The sequence below is a fragment of the Staurois parvus genome, unplaced genomic scaffold (assembly GCF_062004578.1).
Source record: "Staurois parvus isolate SC_StPar_1 unplaced genomic scaffold, SC_StPar_1.0 ptg000220l, whole genome shotgun sequence".
Classification (NCBI taxonomy): domain Eukaryota; kingdom Metazoa; phylum Chordata; class Amphibia; order Anura; family Ranidae; genus Staurois; species Staurois parvus.
In genome coordinates, this window is record NW_028318016.1 from 349459 (window position 1) to 373179 (window position 23721).

Here is a 23721-nt window from a genome sequence, read left to right on the forward strand (position 1 = left end):
GTATACAGGAGGTCCAAAATTCTCTTCGTCCAACCAGCCTATGAAGCATAGTTTAGGGTCTAGCAGAAGCGTGAGAGAGAAAATATTAATCAATGATCATATTGAAACCCAATATTGTACCAATTTAGGGCATGTCCTTAGCATACGTAATAGGGTTCCATTCTCCACCTCACAACGCGGGCACAATGGAGTGTCCCTTCTTTGCCACTCAAATAGTTTTTGTGGGGTACAGTATGTACAATGAATTATGAAAGTTGTGTAAGTGTTTGTGAGGTATAAACAGAAACAAATAGGACATTGGAGAGGAGAGTGGACCATTCCTCGTTCAAGATGTAGCCTAAATCATTTGACCAGTATGTTCTACGTTTTAAAAGATGATTAGTTGTTTGTTGTATGAAGGCCCCGTATAGTGAAGAAATCTGACCCTTCTTAGACGGAAAAAGTAGTAGCTGTTGAAGGTTGGGTTGGTTCAAAACCCATGGGGAGAGTTTTGCCTGGGCTGTAGTGGCATGTCTAAGTTGAAGATATTGGGGGGAAAAAATGGAATTGGGCAGTCCATATTCAGTTCTCAGAGTTTGAAAGTCTTTTAATAATTGGCCATGATATAATTGACTAATATATTTAAGACATGTTAAAGTCCATCGATCAAACCCTTTTAGCTTATAAAGTTCAGAATAGTTGAGATTATTGAAAATACAGGTAAATGGTGTAAAACCTTGGTAGTGAAATAATTGCTTACTCTTACATAGCGGTGCACCGAAATGAAATCCTGGTACCGAAACCGAAAATTCAGGATGCACTTGGCCAAAAACCGAAATGGACAGTTTTAAAAATTAATATATTTTTCAAACACATTTTTTTGGGAAAAAAATACACTTTAATGATAAAAAAAAACCCACAATATATACCCCAATTTTTTTGTTAAATATGAAAGATGATGTTACGCTGAGTAAAGAGATACCCAACATATCATGCTTTAAAACTGCACACGCTCATGAAATGGCATCAAACTATGGTACCCAAAAATCTCAATGGGTGACGCTTTAAACATTTCTACAGGTTACCAGTGTAAAGTTACAGAGGAGGTCTAGTGCTAGAATTATTGCTGTTGCTTTGACGTTTGTGGCGATACCTCACAAACCTGTGGTTTGAACACCGTTTACATATAAGGGCGTGGCCTACGTATACCTTCTTCACTACGCACGAGCAAAGGGGGACGGGGCACTTTAAACTTTTTTTTTTTTTTTTTTTAATTTTTTTTTTTTTACACTGTCTCTTTAAAAAAAAATTTGTAATCACTTTTATTTCTATCACAAGGAATACATGCATCCCTTGTGATAGAAATAAGCAGTGACAGGTCCTCTTTATGGAGAGATATGGGGTTAATAAGACCCCACGTCTCTCCTCTACAATGTAAAGCATTTGATCAAAAAAAGCATTGATCTAGTGCTTTATAAAATAAAAAATGGCCTTGTTTACAAGGCGTCGGAACCGGAAGTGACGTTGCTTCGGTCCTCCCAAGAGCATAGAGATGAGTGGAGGCCATCTTTCTTTCACTTATCTTTATGCCCAGCGCCTGCTTCCGTGGTTTCTCAGGTAAGACTGTGAAGCAGCGGGCGGGTGGCAGCGAGGGGTGGGGTTTTTTTCGGCACCTGTATCGGTGCTTATTTTCATATCGGCCAAAGGCCGATAGGGGTGTTTTCGACAGAAACGTTTTGGCCACTGAAATTTCAGGGGCATCCCTACTCTTACACCATATTTTATCCAGCAAGCCCAGAGTGGTAAATTGGGCTAACGCTTTAAATGCTCCTGATTCCAGACATTCCAGTAGGTTATCATTGGTTAATGTGTTCCTGAGAATAGGTTTAATTGGGCCTGGGTGTGTCATCTTGCCAAGGTGTAAGTGCTGTAGCTATTTAATAATAAAGAGGGTTGGGAACCGCAAGGCCTTCCATATCTTTAGGTTTTAAAGAGTTGAACAGGGATCCATACCGGGGCATTATGTAGGATGTATAATAATTGGGGAATAAGGGATGTTTACCCCAACTGGCCGCCTTTTATGGAATTTCTGAAGTAGCAATAACAGATTCAAATCAATATAAGTAAATAATTTAGGGTGTACAATGATGCCCAAGTATTTGAAAGAGTCAATTATCTCAATCTGTGCAGCTTCCGGAGGTATAGGATGTACTAGGGTGTCTATTGGGAGGTGAATGGACTTGTCCCAATTTTTTGAGAAGCCAGAGAAGGTCCCAAACTCAGTTATCAAAGCCATTAAACCTGTCAGAATAGATTATATATCACCCAAAAAACAGGAGTACATCGTCGGTGTATAAAGCCATCTTCTCCACATGGTCTCCTCTCTCTAACCCCACTATGTCAGTGTCTTTCCTAATGGCTGCTGCAAGTAGTTCAGGCACCAAGGCGAAAAGTGAGCACCCTTAATGAGTCCCCCTTCCCAACGTATAGGGTGAGAATAATGCATTATTAACCCGTATGTGGGTGGTCGGGGCTTGATAGAATAGTTTGAGCCAAGAAATAAATGTTTCCCCCAAATTGATTTTGGCGAGAACCTGCCAAAGATACTTCCATTCTACGGTATTGAATGCCTTAGCAGCATCAAGGGATAAGATCACACGATTTACTTATATTATCTGTATGAATTTGTAGGTTTAAATAAAGCCTGCGAAGGTTGACAGCGTTAGACCTGTTATGAATGAAACCTGATTGGTCAGAGTGTAAAAGTTTAGAAATAACCGTGGTCAGTCTTGTTCCCTATACTTTGGTGATAATTTTAAGGTCTGATGTCAATAGTGAAATGGGGTGGTATGATTCCACCTGTGTAGGATCCTTCCATGGCTTCAATAATACTACAATTGTGGCCTCATACAATGAGGGAGGGAGCGAGTCTTGTTCTAAGGCTGCATGTATAACAGCCAGTGGTTCGGGTAAAAGAATATCTCTCAAGAATGTCTTTCATAGTTCCTACGGTAACCCGTCACTGCTAGGTGCCTTGGAATTGGGAAAGAAGATATGGCTATTTTGAGTTCCTCGAGGGTGATGGGTGCATTCAACATTTTTCTATCCCCAGTGGAGAGCTTTAGGTAGTGTGATTTTGGTCTAGCAAGTTATGCAGCGTGGAATCATTATAGGCTACTATGGGAGAGTAAAGCGACTCCTAGAATGAGCGAAAGCCTTGTGAGATGGAGGGGGGTGTCTGTGATGACTTGAGTCGAAGACACTTAAAGAGGGTGTGTGGGAAGATGGTAGCTGGGCTTTGGTTAGAACAGCCAGCATATGTTCTCTTTTCCCCCTCCTTGAAAAAAAGGCTTGAGCAGAAAAAAATCTTTTATTGTCCGCCTTTTGATGTTGAACAGTGTGAAGAGTTTTGCGCATCTATCCACTCCCTTTCTGTATCAGCATTTGTGTTGCTTAGATATGCCTGTTCTGCCCTAGACACTGACTGGCATCAACCTGCCATTGTCTGGTGTTTGTTTTAATTTTGGAGATTTCCTTAATACACATTCCTCTGATATAGGCTTTCAAAGTATCCGACATTATCATAGGAGATGGCGAGTGTCTGTTGTCATATAAAAAGCCCCTTATCTGGTTATGCATTTGGTCAACATTTGTAAAAAGATGGATCCAAAAAGGATTAAGCTTCCACAGTGGGGACAACTGTTGTCTCTTTAAAGACAAGGATAGTAATAAGGGGGAGTGATCAGATAAGCCCCTGCCCAGATAAGTTACCTGAGGGGCTTAGAACTTCATCAGTGCCCAGAGCGAAGTCAATATGGGACAGAGAGAAGTGGGAGCTTGAGTAACATGAGAATTGGGCCTCAAGGGGATGGTGACTTCTCCATACTTCCCGGAGTCCAATTTCCAAAATATAGCGGGTAAAGGAAGTGGGCTGTCTAGGGCTCTGAGGTGATAATTTTTTGAAGAGATCTAAGGAGGTATCCAACACAGGATTAAAGTCACCCACCAATATTGGAGTGTGTGGGTGAAGGGCCATAAATTGAAACAGACACTTTACTATTTTCATGTTAAATGGTCGTGGAACATAAATGTTGGCAATAACACAAACATGAGAGTCCCAGTTACATAGTAAAAAGATGAAACAACCCAACGGGTCAATCCATGAGGACAAAACCATAAAGGGAACTCCTCTAGTGATCATAATATTCACACCTCTTGAATATTGAGAGTGGGTCGCATGGTATTGAATGGGGAATTTAGACCTTTTCAAGAGATGAAGGGTGTCCACAGTTAGGTGAGTTTCATAGAGGTAGACGATGGAAGGGTCCTGATGACTAAGAAGCGTAAAAATAGCTTTCCTCTTCTTAGGGTCATGTAGACATCGCACATTCCAAGAGAGGGTAGTGTCTTTATGACTCGTGATAAGGTGAAAGTAGATGACATCATTTCTATAGTTTCTTAGAAGGAAAATTCCAAAATCCAGAGGCAGTTGACAGGGTACCGTCGCACCAGCTGTGGCCTTTGAATTGTAGAGGCCCCATATAGAGTGTCTGCCGATTTAAGCTCATTCGCCCATTGGCTACCACCCTGTGTTGGGTGAATAAGGGTGGGAAATGTGAAGCGGAAATAGGAGAGACTTTCCCCAGTTGACCCTAATGCCAGAGTGCAAGCCAAAGGTGTCTCTAATCCGCAATGCTGCGGGTAGGGAGGAAGGGGTATCGCCTTGAAACCGGACAGTATCATCTGCATATTTTCTCCTCCACCACACCAATTTTAATTTCAAAGATAATTGTGGATTGTAGGTCATTGTAGGACCAAAAGAAAGAAGAAGAAATGAGGAACAATATTAACAGAAAAAGAATGTGGTCTAGTTCAAGGCCAGCACCATGTTATATGAGAGTGAGAATATGTGTTATAAGAAATTTCCGAGTTTAAATTTCAATAAGCAGGTGGGAACAAACTGTGAAAAGTAAGGATACTTGCTAATTCTAGGTCATGCATAGTCTGAAGCTGTGCGTAATTAAATTGGTAAAAATATCTTAAAAAAAAAAAAAAAGTACTGCTAATTTACACTTTTAATCCTTATCTTTTAAGGTTGCCTTCTTGGTCACCATCACATCAGTTAGATGTGTTTCTGAGCTAGCAGCTCTGTTGTAAAAAACCTTTTCTTTTATACAAGGACACGTTTGAGACCAAACCCTCATTTTTGTTCAATTTGGTAGTCTTTGACCTCAATGATGATATTTTCCTCCCTTCCCTGTGTCTTGCTCCAAAAGGTGACAAGGAAATCACCTAACATTGCCTGGATATGTGGTCAGGTTTGTCTGGGTCTATCTGATAGCTACAGCCTCTTCTATTACAATTATTATTCAGGACTTTTGTAGCAGTAACAGTTTGTTCAGGGCATTACAATATAAAGGAGGGACCGTACAATTACAATACAGAAGGAATAGGAGGACCCTGCTCTATTCGCTTACAATCTGAAGGATTCCTCTGTTTACAAGATTGAGTCTTCTGTGGACCCACAAGACTATGGGGCCATTCACAAAACGCAGTGCTTCTCATGCATGCACAGTGGGCACGCGGCTGTGAAGCTGCAAGCTGTCACAGCTGGGTGCCCACAATGAAGATGCTGGTGCCTGGGAGAGAAGACGCCAGATGGAAGCAGGACCGAGGAACAGGTAGGACGGAGGAGAGGGTTCTTCTTCACAGTAGAGCCGAGCGGCCGACCCGTTTTTTAACACGGAGGTGGAATACTGGGCTGGCCACTCCATAAGACACAGACATTTTCCCCCATTTTTTGGGGGGAAAAAAGTGCATCTTATGGAGCGAAAAATACGGTATGTAAGAATGCCACCTGGTCCTTTTCAGATGTTTTCCAAGTTCTATCAGGTCTGCGGCCTCATCTGATGCTAGCTTTGGCTGCAAAGTGCTTCACTTTGTTATCCAAGTATTGTTTGGGTTTCTTAAACCCTTTGTCTTTTCTTGTAGGCCTTTTGCTCTATTGTTGCCCTCCCCTCAGTTTTATTGCTTGGGTACATCCCATGGCCTATGAATACCAGACGTGTGTCCAGTAGAGTAAGGTAAAATAATAGCAGTTTTGACTTCCCTGTAAATACCTAGTCTTGGAGTACAATATAGAACACAGGACCCTCCAATAACCTGAAGATAGCAGCAGTAACCTTTGGTCTAAGAATACCAAATCTGTCCTGTACTGTACTCCAAGATAAAGAATTTACAGGTAAGTCAAAATTCCTACTTGATAGAGTGCTCCTAGATCTGAGGACAAAATTACATTTGTCATTTTTATGATTTCATGAACTAAATCTTTTTAACCCGAAGGTCAAACGCTAAAGTATGGAGTGGAAAAGACAATTCACAAGCAGGCAGCTTGGATAGTGATCAAGAAGCTGGGGACATTAACCCTGTGTTATCTGACGGTGTTTCCTCTTATCCTGATGAAGGTAAAAAATATGCATGCGTGTAGAAATGCATAGATTTCATACCATGTGATGCAGCTGAGTCTGGTAGTCATTTATAATTGGCATAGGGAAGCAAGCAGGCCGACTTTACTAAGGTTTAGGGGTATAGAATTGATTAGCTTTATTAACCAGTAGCCTACCAGGCACTTCTACTCCCTTCCTGCCCAGGCCAATTTTCAGCTTTCAGCGCTCTCACACTTTGAATGACAATTGCGTGGTCATTCAACACTGTACCCATATGAAATTGTTATAATTTTTTTGAGACAGAGCTTTCTCTTGGTAGTATTTAATCACAAACCAAAAATAACAAAAAATTTTGAGAAAAAAAAAGTTTTTTCTTCGTTTTTGATTTAAAATTTTGTAAATAAGTGATTTTTCTCCTTCACTGATGTGCGCTAATGAGGCTGCAATGATGCACACTGATAGGCTGCAGTGATGGGCACTGGTAGGTGGCACTGATGGGCATTGACAGGCATCACTGGGCACTGAAAGGCAGCACTCATATATGGCACTGATAGGCGGCACTGACTGGCACTGATAGGTGGCATTGACTGGCACTGATAGGTGGCACTGTTAGGCGGCACTAATAGACAACACTGACTGGCACTGATAGGTGACACTGAAAAGCTGCTCAGATGAGCACTGATATGTGGCATTGATGTGCACTGGTAGGCACTGATATGTGGCATTGATGCGGCACTGATGGGCACTGGCAGGTGGCACTGATGGGGCTACACTGATCGTCAGGGCACACTGATCATCAGTGTACATATCCCTTCTAAGAAATGCCAATTACCGGCTCTCCTCTCGAGCTGTCAGAGTGACAGCTGAAGTGGAGAGAAATGCCGGCATTTCCCCATTTACATGTGATCAGCTGTGATTGGACACAACTGATCACATGACCGAGTCGACATCTTCAGCTCTTTCCATTGATTGGTGATCCGCTGTGTCTGAGGGACACAGCGCACCACCGATCGCCGCGCTGCACGCTCCTGGAACTGTCATATGACGTCCTCCCAGAATGAGAGAACCGCCTCGTGCCTGTCATTGCCTTATATGGCGGGTGGGAGGCGGCTAAACAAAAGCAATGTGCACTTGTTTCAGGTGGCTGTATGTGCCTGCTTAGAGGTACTCAGCTTAACCACTTAATACCAGCTTTTTTTTAAATTTTGCTTTGTTATTGGGAACATTTAACAGATATAAAATAGGTATTATCCCAATTTGGCTTCAAAAATAGAAATACAAAAAAGTTCACACATAGTTACATGGTTAGTCTGCTGAAAAAAGACAAAAGTCCATCCAGTTCATAACGCAAAAATAATTTGCGCTAGTAAATATTACAATTATATCTGTGAACAAAGAAAACATAAAAATATTATCCATGTGAGTAATAATTATAAATACATAATTAAAAAAAATGTTTTTTATGTAAAAAAAAGTGTCCAAAAACAGTCCAAATTTAAGATGTGTAGTACAAATCCAAAGAAAAGTGCACAAAAAATGTGACAATCCACCACCAAAAGCACTAAATAAACTCACCAGAGCTATAAAAAACTGAAGCATATATTGCTCTGGGGGCGATGGTATTAGCAGAGTAATGAACCACTCATGGATGTGTCTTCAGGGAGTAATATTCTGCAGAACCCAGCTCCAAGCAGACCAATTTCAATGAAGCAATGCTCTATAATTAAATACCACTGAGGAAATCCACTTCTCCAAGAGATCACTTTAATCATATCCAACAGGGATAATACCAGACACTCTGAAGAAATAACAAAAACTTCATGGTGTAGTAGTATTAAAAAACCGCCTCATGTATTATGCACTCATTGCACTTATCTCAAAGGGTGTGCCAGCCGACACCAGCGTTAACAGCATATAGGAATCACAATTAAACGAACCCAGCCACTCGGCACATGCACAGTAGATCGCTGGGAAACGTAATGACGTCACATCAATCAAGCCCCGCCCTATGCGTTTCGTCATCGACGTCCTCACGGAGCAGATGCTCATCCAGTCCATCCAGTTCAAGTCCATCCAGTTCAACCATAAAAAAAAAAGTTATAAACCTATACCCACAGTTGATCCAGAGGAAGGCAAAAAACCAATTTGCTCCTGCTGGGAAAAAAATTCCTTCCTGATCCCCCGAGAGGCAATCGGATATTCCCTGGATCAACGTTACCTATAAATTTTAGTATCCAGTTATATTCTATGTATCTAATCTTTCAAAAACTGAGCTTGTAATATTTCCTCCTCCCCGATCCCCCACTCACGAATTTACCATTAAGATCAACAGCACAACCATTGGTCCTTCCCCTCTTGCCAGGGTGCTAGGCGTAATCCTAGACTCTGACCTCTCCTTTGGGCCCTACATCCACTCACTGGCTAAATCCTGCCACCTCAACCTCCGGAACATTTCCAAAATCCGTCCCTTCCTGACCAATGACACCACAAAACAACTCATCCAGCCTTGGTTATATCCCACCTCGATTACTGCAACTCCCTCCTCACTGGTCTACCGTTACACAGGCTATCCCCCTTCAGTCTATTATGAATGATGCTGCTAGACTCATACACCTTACCAACCGATCAGCGACTGCTGCCCCTCTCTGCCAATCCCTCCACTGGCTTCCACTATCCCAACGTATAAAATTCAAAATACTAACCACAGCTTACAAAGCCATCCACAACACTGCCCCTAGCTACATTGCCAACCTCATCCACAGATACCGCCCACATTTCCCACTCCGCTCCTCCCATGATATCCTCCTCTCTAGCTCCCTCATCACCTCCTCCCACGCTCGCCTCCAGGACTTCTCCAGAGCCTCTCCAATCCTCTGGAACTCCCTACCACAGCATGTCCAGTCAGCCCCCACCCTGTCTGCCTTTAGGCGATCTTTGAAAACTCACTTCTTCAGGGAAGCCTACCCCACCTCCACCTAAGAACTGTACTTGAATCACCTCCGCCAGATCATCCCCCGCAGCTATCACCTTTTGTATCACCTCCCCCTTCCTTTAGATTGTAAGCTCCACGAGCAGGGCCCTCACATTCCTTCTGTACTGAAATGTATTGTAATTGTACTGTCTCCCTTATATTGTAAAGCGCTGCGCAAACTGTTGGCGCTATATAAATCCTGTATGATAATAATAATCTAGGAAAGAATCCAGGCATTTTTTTTGAAGCAATCCACTGAGCTGGCCAGAACCGACTCTTGAGGGAGTCTGTTCCACATTTTCACAGCTCTCACTGTGAAGAAACCTTTCTTTGTTTGGAGATTAAATCTTTTTTCCTCCAGGCGTAAAGAGTGCCCCCTTGTACATGTTGATCATATCCCCCCTTAACCACATCATGTCCAGACACTTTCACCTCCTTCCTGTCCAGGCCAATTTTCAGCTTTCAGCGCTCTCACATTGTGAATGACAATTACTCAGGCATGCGACACTGTATCCAAATGAAATTTTTATCATTTTTTTCACACAAATAGAGCTTTCATTTGGGGGTATTTTATCACCACTGGGGTTTTTATTTTTTGGTAGAAAAATGAAAAAAGACTGAAATTTTTCTTAGTTTTTGTTACTAAATTTTGCAAATAAATTTACTTTCTTCATAAATGTAGGCCAAAATCCATTGTGCTACCTTTTTTTGGTAGAAATAACCCAAATCAGTGTGTATTATTTAGTCTGTGTGAAAGTCCACAGACCATGGTATATATATTTGAAAATGTATCAATCCTGATGTACCAACTACCTTTATAATTTCTTGAGGCCCTAAAATGCCAGGACAATACAAATACCCCCCAAATGACTCCTTTTTGGAAAGTAGACGGTCTGAGGTATTTAATGAGAGGCATGGGGATTTTTTTTAAGTTGTAATTTTTCGCCAATTTTTGAGGGAAATGATGAAAGAAAATCATTTTTTTTTCCACAAAGTTGTCATTTTAACAAGTTCTTTCTCTCACACTGCATAGGCATACTTGCAATTACACCTTAAAACACATTCTGCTACTCTTCCTGAGTATGGCGATACCACATGTGTTAAACTTTTTAACAGCCTAGTCACATAGAAGGGCCCCACATCCAATAAGCAACATTCTTGGGGCAAAAATTACACATCTAATTTCTTGACTGTCACAGTTTTGGAGGTCCTGGAGCACCAGGACAATTGAATTACCCACAAAATGAACCCATTTTGGAAAGCAAACACCCCAAGGTATATTTTAAAAGGCATGGGGAGTCTTCTGAAGACTTCATTTTTCGCCACAAGTTTTTGGAAAATGTGAAAAGAAAATGAAAATGTATTTTTTTTTCTACGCAAAGTTGTCAATCTATGAGATATTTCTAATACTCTTTTTGTTGGAACACGTTCTTCTTCTGAATCAGAGAGTAAATCGCTGCTGTGTACTGGTTCATATACAGAATCTGAGTCTGACAGTGAGAGTTCTCCGTTACTCTCACCTGTCATACTCAGAATTTGAAATGCCCCCTCGCTTGTGTATAATCTTTTGGACATATTTTTGACACTGTGATCAGGACCTACTGGAATGGCAGTGATTTGGACCCACTGGTATGGCAGTGATCATTGTGATGGTGTTGCACTAAGGGACAGATATCTGGCTGCAGCTGGTTCACACTAGTCACTATTGGGCAAAGATCAGAGATACGGTGAGCTGGCTGGCAATGTTTTGTGAGTGTGTGCAAAGGCTGAAAATTACTCGGCTGTACTGGATCTCTCTCCTCAAAGATGATGGCGGTGAACAGGATCTACTGGTGTTGGGGTGATCAGGGACACTGTATGGTGATCAGGGACACTGATTGGGCTACTGTATGGTGATCAAGCACACTGGGCCACTGTATGGCGATCAGGGACACTGGCTGGGCCGCTGTGCGGCAATCAGGAACACTGGCTGGGCCTCTGTGCGGCAATCAGGAACACTGGCTGGGCCGCTGTGCGACGATCTTGGACACTGGCTGGGCCGCTGTGCGACAATCTTGGACACTGGCTGGGTAGCTGTGTGGCTCAGGGACACTGGCTGGGCCGCTATGCGGCGATCAGGGACACTGGCTGGGCCGCTGTGCTGTGATCATGGACACTGGCTGGGCCGCTGTGCGGCGATCAGGGACACTGGCTGGGCCGCTGTGCGGCAATCAGGGACACTGGCTGGGCCGCTGTGCGGCAATCAGGGACACTGGCTGGGCCGCTGTGCGTCGATCAGGGACACTGGCTGGGCCGCTGTGCGTCGATCAGGGACACTGGCTGGGCCGCTGTGCGTCGATCAGGGACACTGGCTGGGCCGCTGTGCGTCGATCAGGGACACTGGCTGGGCCGCTGTGCGTCGATCAGGGACACTGGCTGGGCCGCTGTGCGTCGATCAGGGACACTGGCTGGGCCGCTGTGCGGCGATCAGGGACACTGGCTGGGCCGCTGTGCGGCGATCAGGGACACTGGCTGGGCCGCTGTGCGGCGATCAGGGACACTGGCTGGGCCGCTGTGCGGCGATCAGGGACACTGGCTGGGCCGCTGTGCGGCGATCAGGGACACTGGCTGGGCCGCTGTGCGGCGATCAGGGACACTGGCTGGGCCGCTGTGCGGCGATCAGGGACACTGGCTGGGCCGCTGTGCGGCGATCAGGGACACTGGCTGGGCCGCTGTGCGGCGATCAGGGACACTGGCTGGGCCGCTGTGCGGCGATCAGGGACACTGGCTGGGCCGCTGTGCGGCGATCAGGGACACTGGCTGGGCCGCTGTGCGGCGATCAGGGACACTGGCTGGGCCGCTGTGCGGCGATCAGGGACACTGGCTGGGCCGCTGTGCGGCGATCAGGGACACTGGCTGGGCCGCTGTGCGGCGATCAGGGACACTGGCTGGGCCGCTGTGCGGCGATCAGGGACACTGGCTGGGCCGCTGTGCGGCCATCAGGGACACTGGCTGGGCCGCTGTGCGGCCATCAGGGACACTGGCTGGGCCGCTGTGCGGCCATCAGGGACACTGGCTGGGCCGCTGTGCGGCCATCAGGGACACTGGCTGGGCCGCTGTGCGGCCATCAGGGACACTGGCTGGGCCGCTGTGCGGCCATCAGGGACACTGGCTGGGCCGCTGTGCGGCCATCAGGGACACTGGCTGGGCCGCTGTGCGGCCATCAGGGACACTGGCTGGGCCGCTGTGCGGCCATCAGGGACACTGGCTGGGCCGCTGCTTTAAATTTCTTTTCCTCCAGCCGTAAAGAGTGCCCCCTTGTCCTTTGTGTTGACCTCAGGGTGAATAGCTCTACACCGAGTTCACTATATGAACCACTGATGTATTTATACATGTTGATCATATCCCCCCTTAATCTCCTCTTCTCAAGAGAGAATAAATTCAGTTCCTCTAATCTTTCCTCATAGCTGATCTCCTCCATGCCTCCTATCAGTTTAGTTGCCCTTCTCTGTACTTTCTCAAAATCCCCAATTTTCTTTTTGTGAATTGGTGCCCATAACTGAACTGCATATTCCAGATGAGATCTTACTAATGATTTGTACAGGAGTAATATGATATCTCTCCCTCTGAAGTCTATACCTTTTTTAATACAAGAGAGGATTTTGCTCGCTTTTGAAACCGCAGCTTGGCATTGCATGCCATTATTAAGCTTGTGATCTACCAGAACTCCCAGATCCTTCTCCATCATTGATTTCCCCAGTTGTACTCCCCCTAGTATGTATGATGCATGCATATTTTTAGCCCCCAAGTGCATAACCTTACATTTGTCAACATTGAACCTCATTTGCCCAAGTAAACATAGTTGCCCAATTAAACAGTGCATTGAGGTTGGCTTGTAAGTTGAAGACATCCTGTAAGGACATTATTCCACTGCACAGCTTGGTGTCATCTGCAAAGATTGAGATCCCAGACCCTAAATCATTTTATAAATATATTAAAAAGTAAAGGTCTCAACACTGAACCTTGGGGTACACCACTGACAACCCTAGGCCTAGACCATTCAGAGTATGAATCATTAACCACTACTCTCTGAGCCAGTTTTCTATCCATTTACATACGGATTTTTCCAAGCCCGTAGACTTTACTTTACACATTAAACTTGTGTGGGGAACTGTGTCAAACGCTTTTGCAAAATCCAAGTATACCACGACCACCGCCACCCCTCTATCCAAGGTTTTTCTCACCCCCCCCAATAAAAAGAAATCAGATTTGTTTGACAACTTCTGTCTTTCATGAATCCATGCTGTCTGTTGAGTAAAATATTTTTTTCCAGCAAGAACTCGTCTATGTGGTCTTTTAATAAACTCTCTAGTATCTTCCCAACTATAGATGTTAAACTAACAGGTCTATAATTACTTGGTACAGATTGTGACCCCGTTTAAAATATTGGCACCACATTGGCCTTGCGCCAATCCAGTGGTACTATACCAGTCATTAAAGATTAACATAAACCTTTTCAATGACACACACAACCTCTCCCACCGTCTCAAACTGTTAATATACTATCCATGATAAAGTCCCAAATTCAAAATTACAAGTTCCAAAATAAAAATTACAATTAAAATAATTAAAAATTAAAAAAATATTATAGTCCTTGCACTTCAATCTTCAAACTGTGAAATGTCCAAATCTTCCCTTCAATCCAAAGAACCTCGAAAAAATAAACTAGATATTGTGCATTATCTTAATAAAATTTAATTATAAGTGATATCATGCAACCACACAGGTGATATAATATATACTAATAAATAGGTAACGCCTGTGAGGTGAAAATCAACACACCACTCCACAAGTGGCCCTGTGAAACAGCCACTGCAATACGTGAGATGCAACACATACACAATAAGTGATCTTTCAAAAATTGTGCCAAAAATAGGTGCCACCACTCTGCATATGGGATAATATACAATTACCCTCTTTCTGCTTTCAAAACACTCTGAAATTTCCTTTTCCCAGATAGGATTGCTTTCACTGGGAATATGCTTTCCTTTAGTAGGAGTGCGCAGTTGAATCCTTTCCTCCTGTAGCAATGGGTATCGGGATCCCTGTTCCTCACAGAACAAATGGGGGCAAACTTAGTGGAGTAATAAATAAGGTATACATAATTTATTAGCAGCTTACATTATCAACAGGTACCGTCCATCCTCGATAAGTCCGTTTATAAGCCAAAACCACCTTAAAAATGGCCGCGCTGCTCCTTCCGGCCTAGCGTCTGACGTCACGAACCTGACGCGTTTCGTCACTTCCGACTTTTTCACAAGGGATCATTAAAGAGTCCCTAAAAATTAGATACAATGGCTTTGAAAGGACAGAGCTCAATTATTTAAGGACCCGTGGGTGTATGCCATCTGGTCCAGGTTCTTTATTCACCTTATTCTGTCTAAATAATTTTGGATCATATCAGTTGTGAGCCAATGTGGATCATCTGGAGCTGTGTCAATACCATGCCTATTATGGACAAGAGCTCCCCCATGCTCCTTTGTATACACAGAGCTGAAGAAGGTATTAAATAAATTTGCCTTCTCTTTGTTCCCAGTCACCCACTTTAGATTATTTTGTAAAGGGTCTACATGCTCGGACCGGTCCTTTTTACTATTAATATATTTGAAGAATTTGTTGGGTTTGGTCCTGCTATCTTTTGCAATCTGTTCATTTTAAATTTTTGTTTTCTTTATTTCCTTTTTGCATACTTTGTTATATTCTTTAAACGATGATAGCGTTCCTTAATTTTTATATTTAATAAAAGCTCTTTTCTTATTATCTATAGCTTTTTTAACTTTGGCCGTAAACCATATAGGTTTGATTTTTAGCCTTTTAAACGTGTTGCCCATGGGGATATATTTTTCAGTGTGTTCACATACAGTCTTTTTGAAGAACTCCCATTTCTGTGTTGTGTTCATCGATGCCAATATTCCCGACCAGTCTTAGTCTTGGAGAGCAGCTCTCAGCCTTGGAAAATTTGCTTTCTTGAAATTGAGCGTTTTTATTTTTCCTACATGTGCTTGCTTTTTACAGCTCAATTACACTCAATTAATCTTATCTGAATTCAGTCTTATTGATAGCAGCGAGGAACTCTCACCACTAACATTTGTACATGGGGCATTCTGTATGGTAGATGCAGTAGGAAGTTTTCCTTTTTAATTTTATACTTTATATGAAGATCTTGCAGAATGTCTCTAGAAAATAGGTGACAGGTTCTTAAAGCTAAAGTGCTGTTCTCTGCTGTTTTCTTTGCATAATTATGTTGGTAACCACGGGGGGGGGTTTGCTTGACATGGAGTGCTTTGCATTCTCTCAAGAAATGCTCATTGTTTTCTGATTGGTCAGGGTGGGCTGTGACATCATTCTTCACCTTGTCCAATCAGAGAATGCCTTGTATTCATTGAGAAAAGCCTGTCTCTGAACCCCCCGGTGGTTTCCAAGCACCACAACAGCTGCTCAGTATGGAGTCTAGAAGACAACTAGGATCACTGTAGTTGTGGCAAATACTACAGTGATTCTCTGCTTCCAAAAGGATTAACCATGTATGAAATGTTCCTACTTATGCCTAACAGACATGGTGCAAATCTTTGAGAAAATTAGCATGCTTATGGCAATTTACAAGATGCCATTTAAGTCACTAGAACAGCACTCTAAACAGAAAAGTAGTGCCCACGATAATACCCATCCACAACTTGCAGTGCATCCCTAACATTGCACACAAGGCAGTTGGAGACTTATACTTTGGAACCTGCATTTTTATTTTTTTAAACTTTATCCTTAAATCAGTACTAGTTATCAACTCTAGTAGAATTACCTCGAATTACAGGCAGTGTCAAAACACATGAAGATATCCAGGGAAGTGCCTGAAGTTTCACTTGATTCTCCACCTCGACCAAGATGGGTGTTTGGCTCTGCGAGGAGCCTACATGCTCCTGGCAATAGTCCTTGCCACAGAAAAAGTCAGCAATGTACTGACTCTCAAACATGCAGAACTGCAGATTTGTAATGCGCAGCCTTCCTTATTCCTGCTTGCAACATGCTTATTGTCCAGGGGATGTCTACAAGCAGCAGTCTTCTCTATGACACATCCACAAATCAGTGAAAGGTTACCGAGTGTCTCCGGAACCCTCTGGGAATTGTCTTTGTGAAAGAAGGTACTCCCCTTCATAATCTGTTGTACTGTTACAGAAACATATAGTACTTTCAGTGGCCTGCCTGCCTGCCACTTTGACCTTCAGTTTTCTGTGCTTTATAAGTCATTCACCATAAAGAAATATGCAGCAAATTAATTTATAATTCCTAATGCACAAACGTTTTCTGACTTCATTTCTCAGAATATGTTAAAGCAAGGAGATGAGCATGACAGCCTAATAACTAGTAATTTTGCAAGGAGATAAGCGGTATAATCCCCCATCTTTCTGTCATGACAGGTTATCTTTGAGTGAGTAAGCCATCACTTCCGCTAGCGATAAAATTGTTGGGTTCGGTTAGGTGCCTTCTCTAATGATAAATGAACATATACTCTAAAATGAGCAGCTCAAAAAATCTAATTATTGTGGTAGAATTCCTGTTTTGTTCTTTAATGCATAAAATATTGTATACTGTATAATACATTTTTTGCCTGGACTATGGCTTTTGTTCTATGTTACCAGCAGCAGCTGACTTTGTATGCTATCCAGGTGGTAAGGGTGCGGCACTCCAGCTTTGCAGAAAAGGCTTTCAGATGATCTGTGCCATAAAGCCAACTCCACATTGTGACCCCATACATTGTATGTAAATATGCAAGCTGCAGGTGGAAAGAATAACATAATGTTCCCAAGCAGTAATCAAAATTAGGTTTTGTGCTGAAATTTGTTCCATCGTGCTTATACACAAACCTCTTTAGGAGCCTGAAATACTAGGGAAAAATTGGTATGATCTGAATCACAAAGCTTACCCAGTAGGCAATTCTGCCACAATTCTTAACAACATCTATTGTTTGCTGGCTGTGTTAGCTGCACGCATCTTGGTTTTTGTAAGTGATCTGTAATACAAAAGTGTATTTTATTTATTTCTTGCTAAATCTCTGCATTCTTCCACCCCTGCACTCATTTAAATTTCAATGACTGATAGCTTGTAGTAGAGAACTTATATTAAGGTGCCAGCATCCATCCCTATCTGCAGCATGTGAAAAGTGTGTAGGTGTTGGCATTTAGAGAAGGTCTTTCAGTGACATGGTATAAGAGACGTTTTTCACGCTTAGTCACTGCAGCGTGATGTGTTCTACTGTACTATTTAGTCTCATTTGCAAGATTACTGAATTAACATTTTCAGTGCTTCCTCCCTTCGAGTTGCTCAAAATGCATTACTATACATTGTACAGTACAATGCTGATTAAACCGAAGATAATATTTTTATTTCAGACTGTATACGCTGTTGTGATTGGTTTTCAAGATATTGTGTTCTGATATAATTTTTTTTCTGACAGCTACAGTGTGTTCCAAGCACGTTCTTCACATTTTGCCAGGTATGAGCAGTGACAGTGACATTGAGTGCGATACAGAAAATGAGGAACAAGAGGAAAGCCTTAACTGTGCTGGCTTCAATGAAACATTCACAACACAATCTTCAGGTGAAGGTGAGAGAGTGCATCCTGTTTTGTGAAATTGATTGCAGATTTTCTAGTAAAATGACAGTAGGTTCTAAATTTAGAACTGCTGATTCATTTCCGGTTCACCCTTTTTTTGTTCAGATTGCTGTAATAGCAAACCAAAACAAAGAGGCACTATACCTCATGTCATTAAAAGTCTAGTGTATCTAACTTGCATCCTGTAATTTACATTAAAAAATGTATGATTGGTCAGCATGTGTGTATGATTTAAGGGCCATTGATTGTCATGACAACCATGGCAAGGCAGCACATATGCGTTGTGTGATCACAAGCGTGAAGATCATAAATAGATTTTTTTTTTCTGTACATTTACTGAAAATGTATACGTACTTTAGGCCTCTTACGTTGAAATAGCTGGCAACAATGTGCAGTGTGTGGGGAAATATGCTTACCTTTGTGAATACAGTGTTATATAATTCATGTTCTTTTGTAGGTTCAGGACACTTTCCTGAACCTACAAAGGTTTGTTACTCTTCATTTTTTTTTCTTCAAGGCTCTTCTCTACATGTTCTGTTGCTACAGCTTTTGTTTTATATTCTGTATGTTGCAAGTATCCAGCCTTCCTCAACCTGGCTTTTGGAGTGCCATGTCCAGCCCCACCTGGGCTGGACATTGTGGGGTTTATTTACAAAAGCTGGAGAGTCCAAAATCGGACTCCCTTCTGCATAGAAACCAATCAGCTTCTAACCTCAGCTTGTTCAATGAAGCTTTGGCAATGAAACCTGGAAGCTGATTGGTTTCTATGCAGAAGGGAGTCTGATTTTGGACTCTCCAGCTTTAGTAAATAAACCCCTGTGTGTCTATTCTGCTTAGACTTTCTTTGCTCCATGTGTGACCAGTTCCTCTGCCCTGTTAACCTGAGTTTTATACTACAGTCATGCAAGACTTGATTGTCCAGAACACCCAGTTGTTTGCTGAATCTCACTACACAGTCCAGCACCCTCTCTCACAGATTCTGTATCTAATGTATTTACTCACTGCCCCTGAGCCATCATCTGCTGATACTTTAATCCTGAGTTGCTCCAATGTTGACCTAACAAGTTTCCCTTTGAGGAGTCAGTCTTCTGCCATTACTCCCAAATTAAGCAACTGTATTTGCTCTTGTTGTGTGCACCGCTCTAAAGTTAAGTTGACTGTTGATGTTGCACCTGGTATTAAGGACCCTCCCCCCACAAAAAAAAAAAAAAAGTTTCTCAGCCTTCTCTAGAGCTATGTTCCTATTGGTAGGCCCTGTGTTTCATCCCATCTTGGCGCTGGCCTTGCTTTTTCAAACTTTGATCCTAAAAGTCCTAAAAGAGAACTTGCCACTGCTGCGATTGATCTCTTGACCAGAGTGAAATAAATGGTTGTAGCTTTAAAGTGGTATTGAACCCTATAGCAAACATTTATTATCTTGAATCTTACAAATTCTTATATGTCATGGCTGCATTAGTTTTCTTTTTTAGGCCTTATTTTCACCATTAGATCCTGCCAGTCTGTTGTTTTTCAAAAGATCAAGCTGTCCTGCAGATGTGCAGTTAGTAGTGAGACAAATCATTTACCACTGACAGGGGTGCTTACAATGATCAGTTTTTATTTATACAGTTAAAAACCTTTATCTCAAAAGAAAACTAAAACTGTTGCTATAACTGCTTGTATAGAGCTGCACTGTGAGCTGGAGTTTGGCTTAATTTTTTTTAGATGTATCTAAATCTGCTTGAACATCTAACACTCCATCCCCCCAGACTGACAATGCCGCTGTCCAAATCTGCCCCCTGTGCCCCTTCATCCAGAGTGCGGGTCACTCCAATACAGGAGTTGTGTTACTGGCCAGATCACCGGGTGGAAACTGAGGGGAGAAAAAGTCTGGGGAAAAAAAAAGAAAACCAATACAGTGACCACATCTAATGACTAGTAAGCTGCAATATTTTCAGTTTTTGGTTTTGAGTTTAATACCGCTTTAGGGTACAGTTGTGATGAGCCACTGGAAGTTTCCTGTCTACTTTTTCACGTGTCCTGTCCATAAACATGCAGAGGACACTTTCGTAGTGTTGGATTAAAGATTTGTCTGATCCGCATGGCTTTTGGGAGAAAAAGTCTGTTTTGATCTGCTTTGGATATCATTATCAAGGATGCTACTGGTGGCAAAAGTATGCATATTACTTAGAAGAAGAAATCTAAGATTACAAAGTGTTTTTCTCACACTATCCATTAAAAAATTTCCCTTTTTGTTACTCCACTTCTTCTCCATCCACATCCACCAAATCCTTAGACAAACATGAAGGTGTGTCCCCACTCTCTAGCGTGTGGGGGCCTTCACCTGTATGAGCACTGGATCAACTTGCATTTCACATGACTGGGTTCCGGAGGTTGTCTCTATGAGGTACAAACTGGAGTTTTGTTCCTCCCCTCAGCATGTTTTTTTTTTTACTTCCAACTATCCTGTGTCACTGCACAGATTTACAGATCTCCATCATGCCTTCTTGGGTCTACTGAATCAAGGTGCCATTGCACCAATCCTTGTTGCAGAATGTTTTTGGGGATTTTACTCCAACCTATTCACGGTTTCCATACCCAATGGGGTCATCTGGCCTCATCTTGGATCTAAAATCACTGACTGTCTCTACAGAATATACCATGTGTGTCATTGCCATCCCTCACCAGGGAGACTTTATAGCTTATGTCAACATCAAGGATGCATGCCTGCATGTCCCAATCTGATTCCCTTTTTTTTTTATCCTGGATGATCCCTGTAAGGGTGCATGAGCTCCTCATTCTACTTTTTCTAGATGATTAAGAAAGTCCATCTTCTAAGCTTACGGTCTCAAGGACCAGGTTCAGCCCTTTCCTGTTAAGATGCATTCTATTAAATCTGTAACAGTTGCTTGATGCTCAAAACCCAAGAAGTAGTTTCCCAAATTTGCAAGGCTGCCACCTGGTTTTCTGTTCATACATTCTTTAAGTTCTGTCAGGTGGATGTCGTGGCTTTGCTTCAGACATAGGATCTTTTAGGTGGCTCAATGAGGTGCAGGCTGTCCCCAATTTTATGTTGCTTCTTTGGACCTATTAGCTGTTGTTTACTGGGTTGCCCACCCTTCAGTCAGACTGTTTCTGGATGTCCCAAAGGTGAATGCCTTCCTCTGACCTACAATGGATGAGAAAGGAAAATATGGTTTTACAATGAGTACAGAATTCCTATTTTGCAGTGATATTCAGTATGTTTTGAATGTATTATAGCAGCATTTTTCTAAAAGTAATAGTTGCTATGACTTTCAAATTGTAAATTCTAAGTTTGTTGTCTTTTGTAAATATAAAGATTTGTAGACTAACCACCAGAGGGAGCCATCATTGACTACTTACAGCTACTTCTGCTATTTAATCCAAAGCTAAAAATATAACATATAGCACCTTACCAATGATTCGATGTGGTGGCTGAATTAGTTTTCTCTTTAGGCTTTTTTCTCCTCTGTTTTCATCTGGTCAGTAACACACTGTCTGCATTAGAATGCCTACACTCTGGACAGAGGAGACTCCTTTTGGACAGCTTGTTCTGTTGAAAAACCGACTGACAGGATCACCAGGACAAAATAAGTCAGAGCCTAAAGAAAGCAAATGCAGTTATCACATCTAAGAATTTGTAAGCTACAGTATAATAAATTTTTGCTTTTGGGTTTAGTGCCACTGTAACTACTGTTTATATGAAGATGTGAGCTAGATAGGCAGTATGTTCTTTTGAATTGGTTGATTCACATTATGTTTTGTAAGAAGAAACCGTAAAAACACTGCATATGGAGAAGCTTAACCTGCATATGTAATGAACCAATATGGCTGCATCAATATACACTTACCATGCAATGTTCAAGTTGCTCTCTTTTGCGTACATATATCTGAGAAAAAAAACACGGTATATTCCTTTTGATGTAAGATAAATAAAATATATACAATATATTGACAAAGGTATTGGGGCACCCCATCATTGGATTCAAGTGTTCCAGTCACCTCCATGACCACAGGTGTACAAAATCAAGCACCTAGGCTTGCATGCTGCTTTTACAAACATTTGTGAAAGTATGGGTCACTCTCAGGAGCTCAGTGAATTCAAGTGTGATACCATGATAGGTTGCCACCTGTGCAATAAGTCCATCCGTGAAATTTCCTTACTACTAAATATTCCACGATCAACTGTTAGTGGTATTATAACAAAGTGGAAGCAACTGGAAACAACAGCAACTCGGCCGCAAAGTGGTAAGCTACGTAAAATGACAGAGCAAAGTAAGAGTATGCTGAAGCGCACAGTGCGCAGAAGTCGCCAACTGTCTGCAGAGTCAAAAGCTAAAGACCTCCAAACTTTTTGTGGCCTTCAGATTAGCACAACAGTGCATAGAGAGGTTCATGGAATGGGTTTCCATTGCCGAGCAGCTGCAACCAAGCCTTAGATCACCAAGTGTAATGCAAAGCGGCGGATGCAGTGGTGTAAAGCATGCCGCCACTGAATTCTAGAGCAGCAAAGACGTTCTCTGGAGTGACAAATCCCTTTTCTCTATCTGGCAATCTGATGGATGTGTCTGGGTTTGGCAGTTGCCAGGAGAACGGTACTTACCTGGCTTCATTGTGCCAGTTGTAAAGTTTGGTGGAGGGGGGATTATGGTGCTGGGTTGTTTTTCAGTGGTTGGGTTTGGCCCCCTAGTTCCAATAAAGGAAACTCTTAAGGCATCAGCATAGCAAAACATTTTGGACAATTTCATGCTCCCAACTTTGTGGGAACAGTTTGGCGATGGCTCCTTCCTGTTCCAACATGATTGCACACCAGTGCACAAAGCAAAGTCCATAAAGACATGGATGAGCAAGTTTGGGGTGGAGGAACTTGACTGGCCTACACAGAGTCCTGACCTCAACCCGATAGAACACCTTTAGGATAAATTAGAGCATCCAACATCTGTGCCTGACCTCACAAATGCACTTCTGGAAGAATGGTCAAGCATTCACATAGACACACTCCTGAACCTTGTGGACAGCCTTCCCAGAAGAGTTGAAGCTGTTATAGCTGCAAAGGGTGGGCCAACTCAATATTGTACCTGAGGGATTAAGACTGGGATGCCATTAAAGTTTAAAGGCAGGTGTCCCAATACTTTTGGCAATATAGTGTGTGTGTGTGTGTGTGTGTGTGTGTGTGTGTGTATTTATTTTTTTTTTCATTTTGTTCTTGGGCAGGTATGGACGTTCCTGTCCTTTTTGTTGGTCACTACAGGTTCAGAAACTATCCTCAGCAAATATAACACCATTGCCGTTGATTTGGAAATGTGAAATTCCTGTGTGTGTTTTCTTGTGTGTTTTTTTTTTTTTTTGTTTTGTTTTTTCAATCTCATATCAAGTTGTTGCATCTTCTGCTAGTTGTTCTTCATGTGACCTACCCTGTAATTCTATTTTATTGTTTTAGGTCTGTAAAATTAATAGATGGTTAAGTTGTTATTCACACCATTATCCAAACGTTCCTATATATTTTTGTTTATGGTATAGGAAATTACTTAACAGTTTTTTCACATACATCATAGATTTGGTGGTACCACTACAATGGTTGCCAATGCTGGGCCTACTTGCAGTCATTTAATCATTTGAATACTGATAATAAATGATTGATTTATAACAGTTTCTCTGTGAAGTCTGCTGCATAGTAA

The 23721-nt window shown here is 42.3% G+C and overlaps 1 protein-coding gene across 4 annotated transcripts in view; it reads left to right on the plus strand.

Moving 5' to 3' along the window:
- The window catches only part of TRIM37 (tripartite motif containing 37), a 208325-nt gene that overhangs the window by 167061 nt on the left and 17543 nt on the right, over positions 1-23721 (plus strand). For 3 of the 4 annotated variants that reach the window (XM_089679179.1, XM_089679181.1, XM_089679180.1), the window contains exons 22-23: positions 6322-6443; positions 17885-18034. In XM_089679179.1, the coding sequence (XP_089535305.1) occupies positions 6322-6443; positions 17885-18034 (272 nt within the window). The remainder of the gene's footprint in view (positions 1-6321; positions 6444-17884; positions 18035-23721) is intronic. The other variant, XM_089679183.1, reaches the window with a different exon arrangement.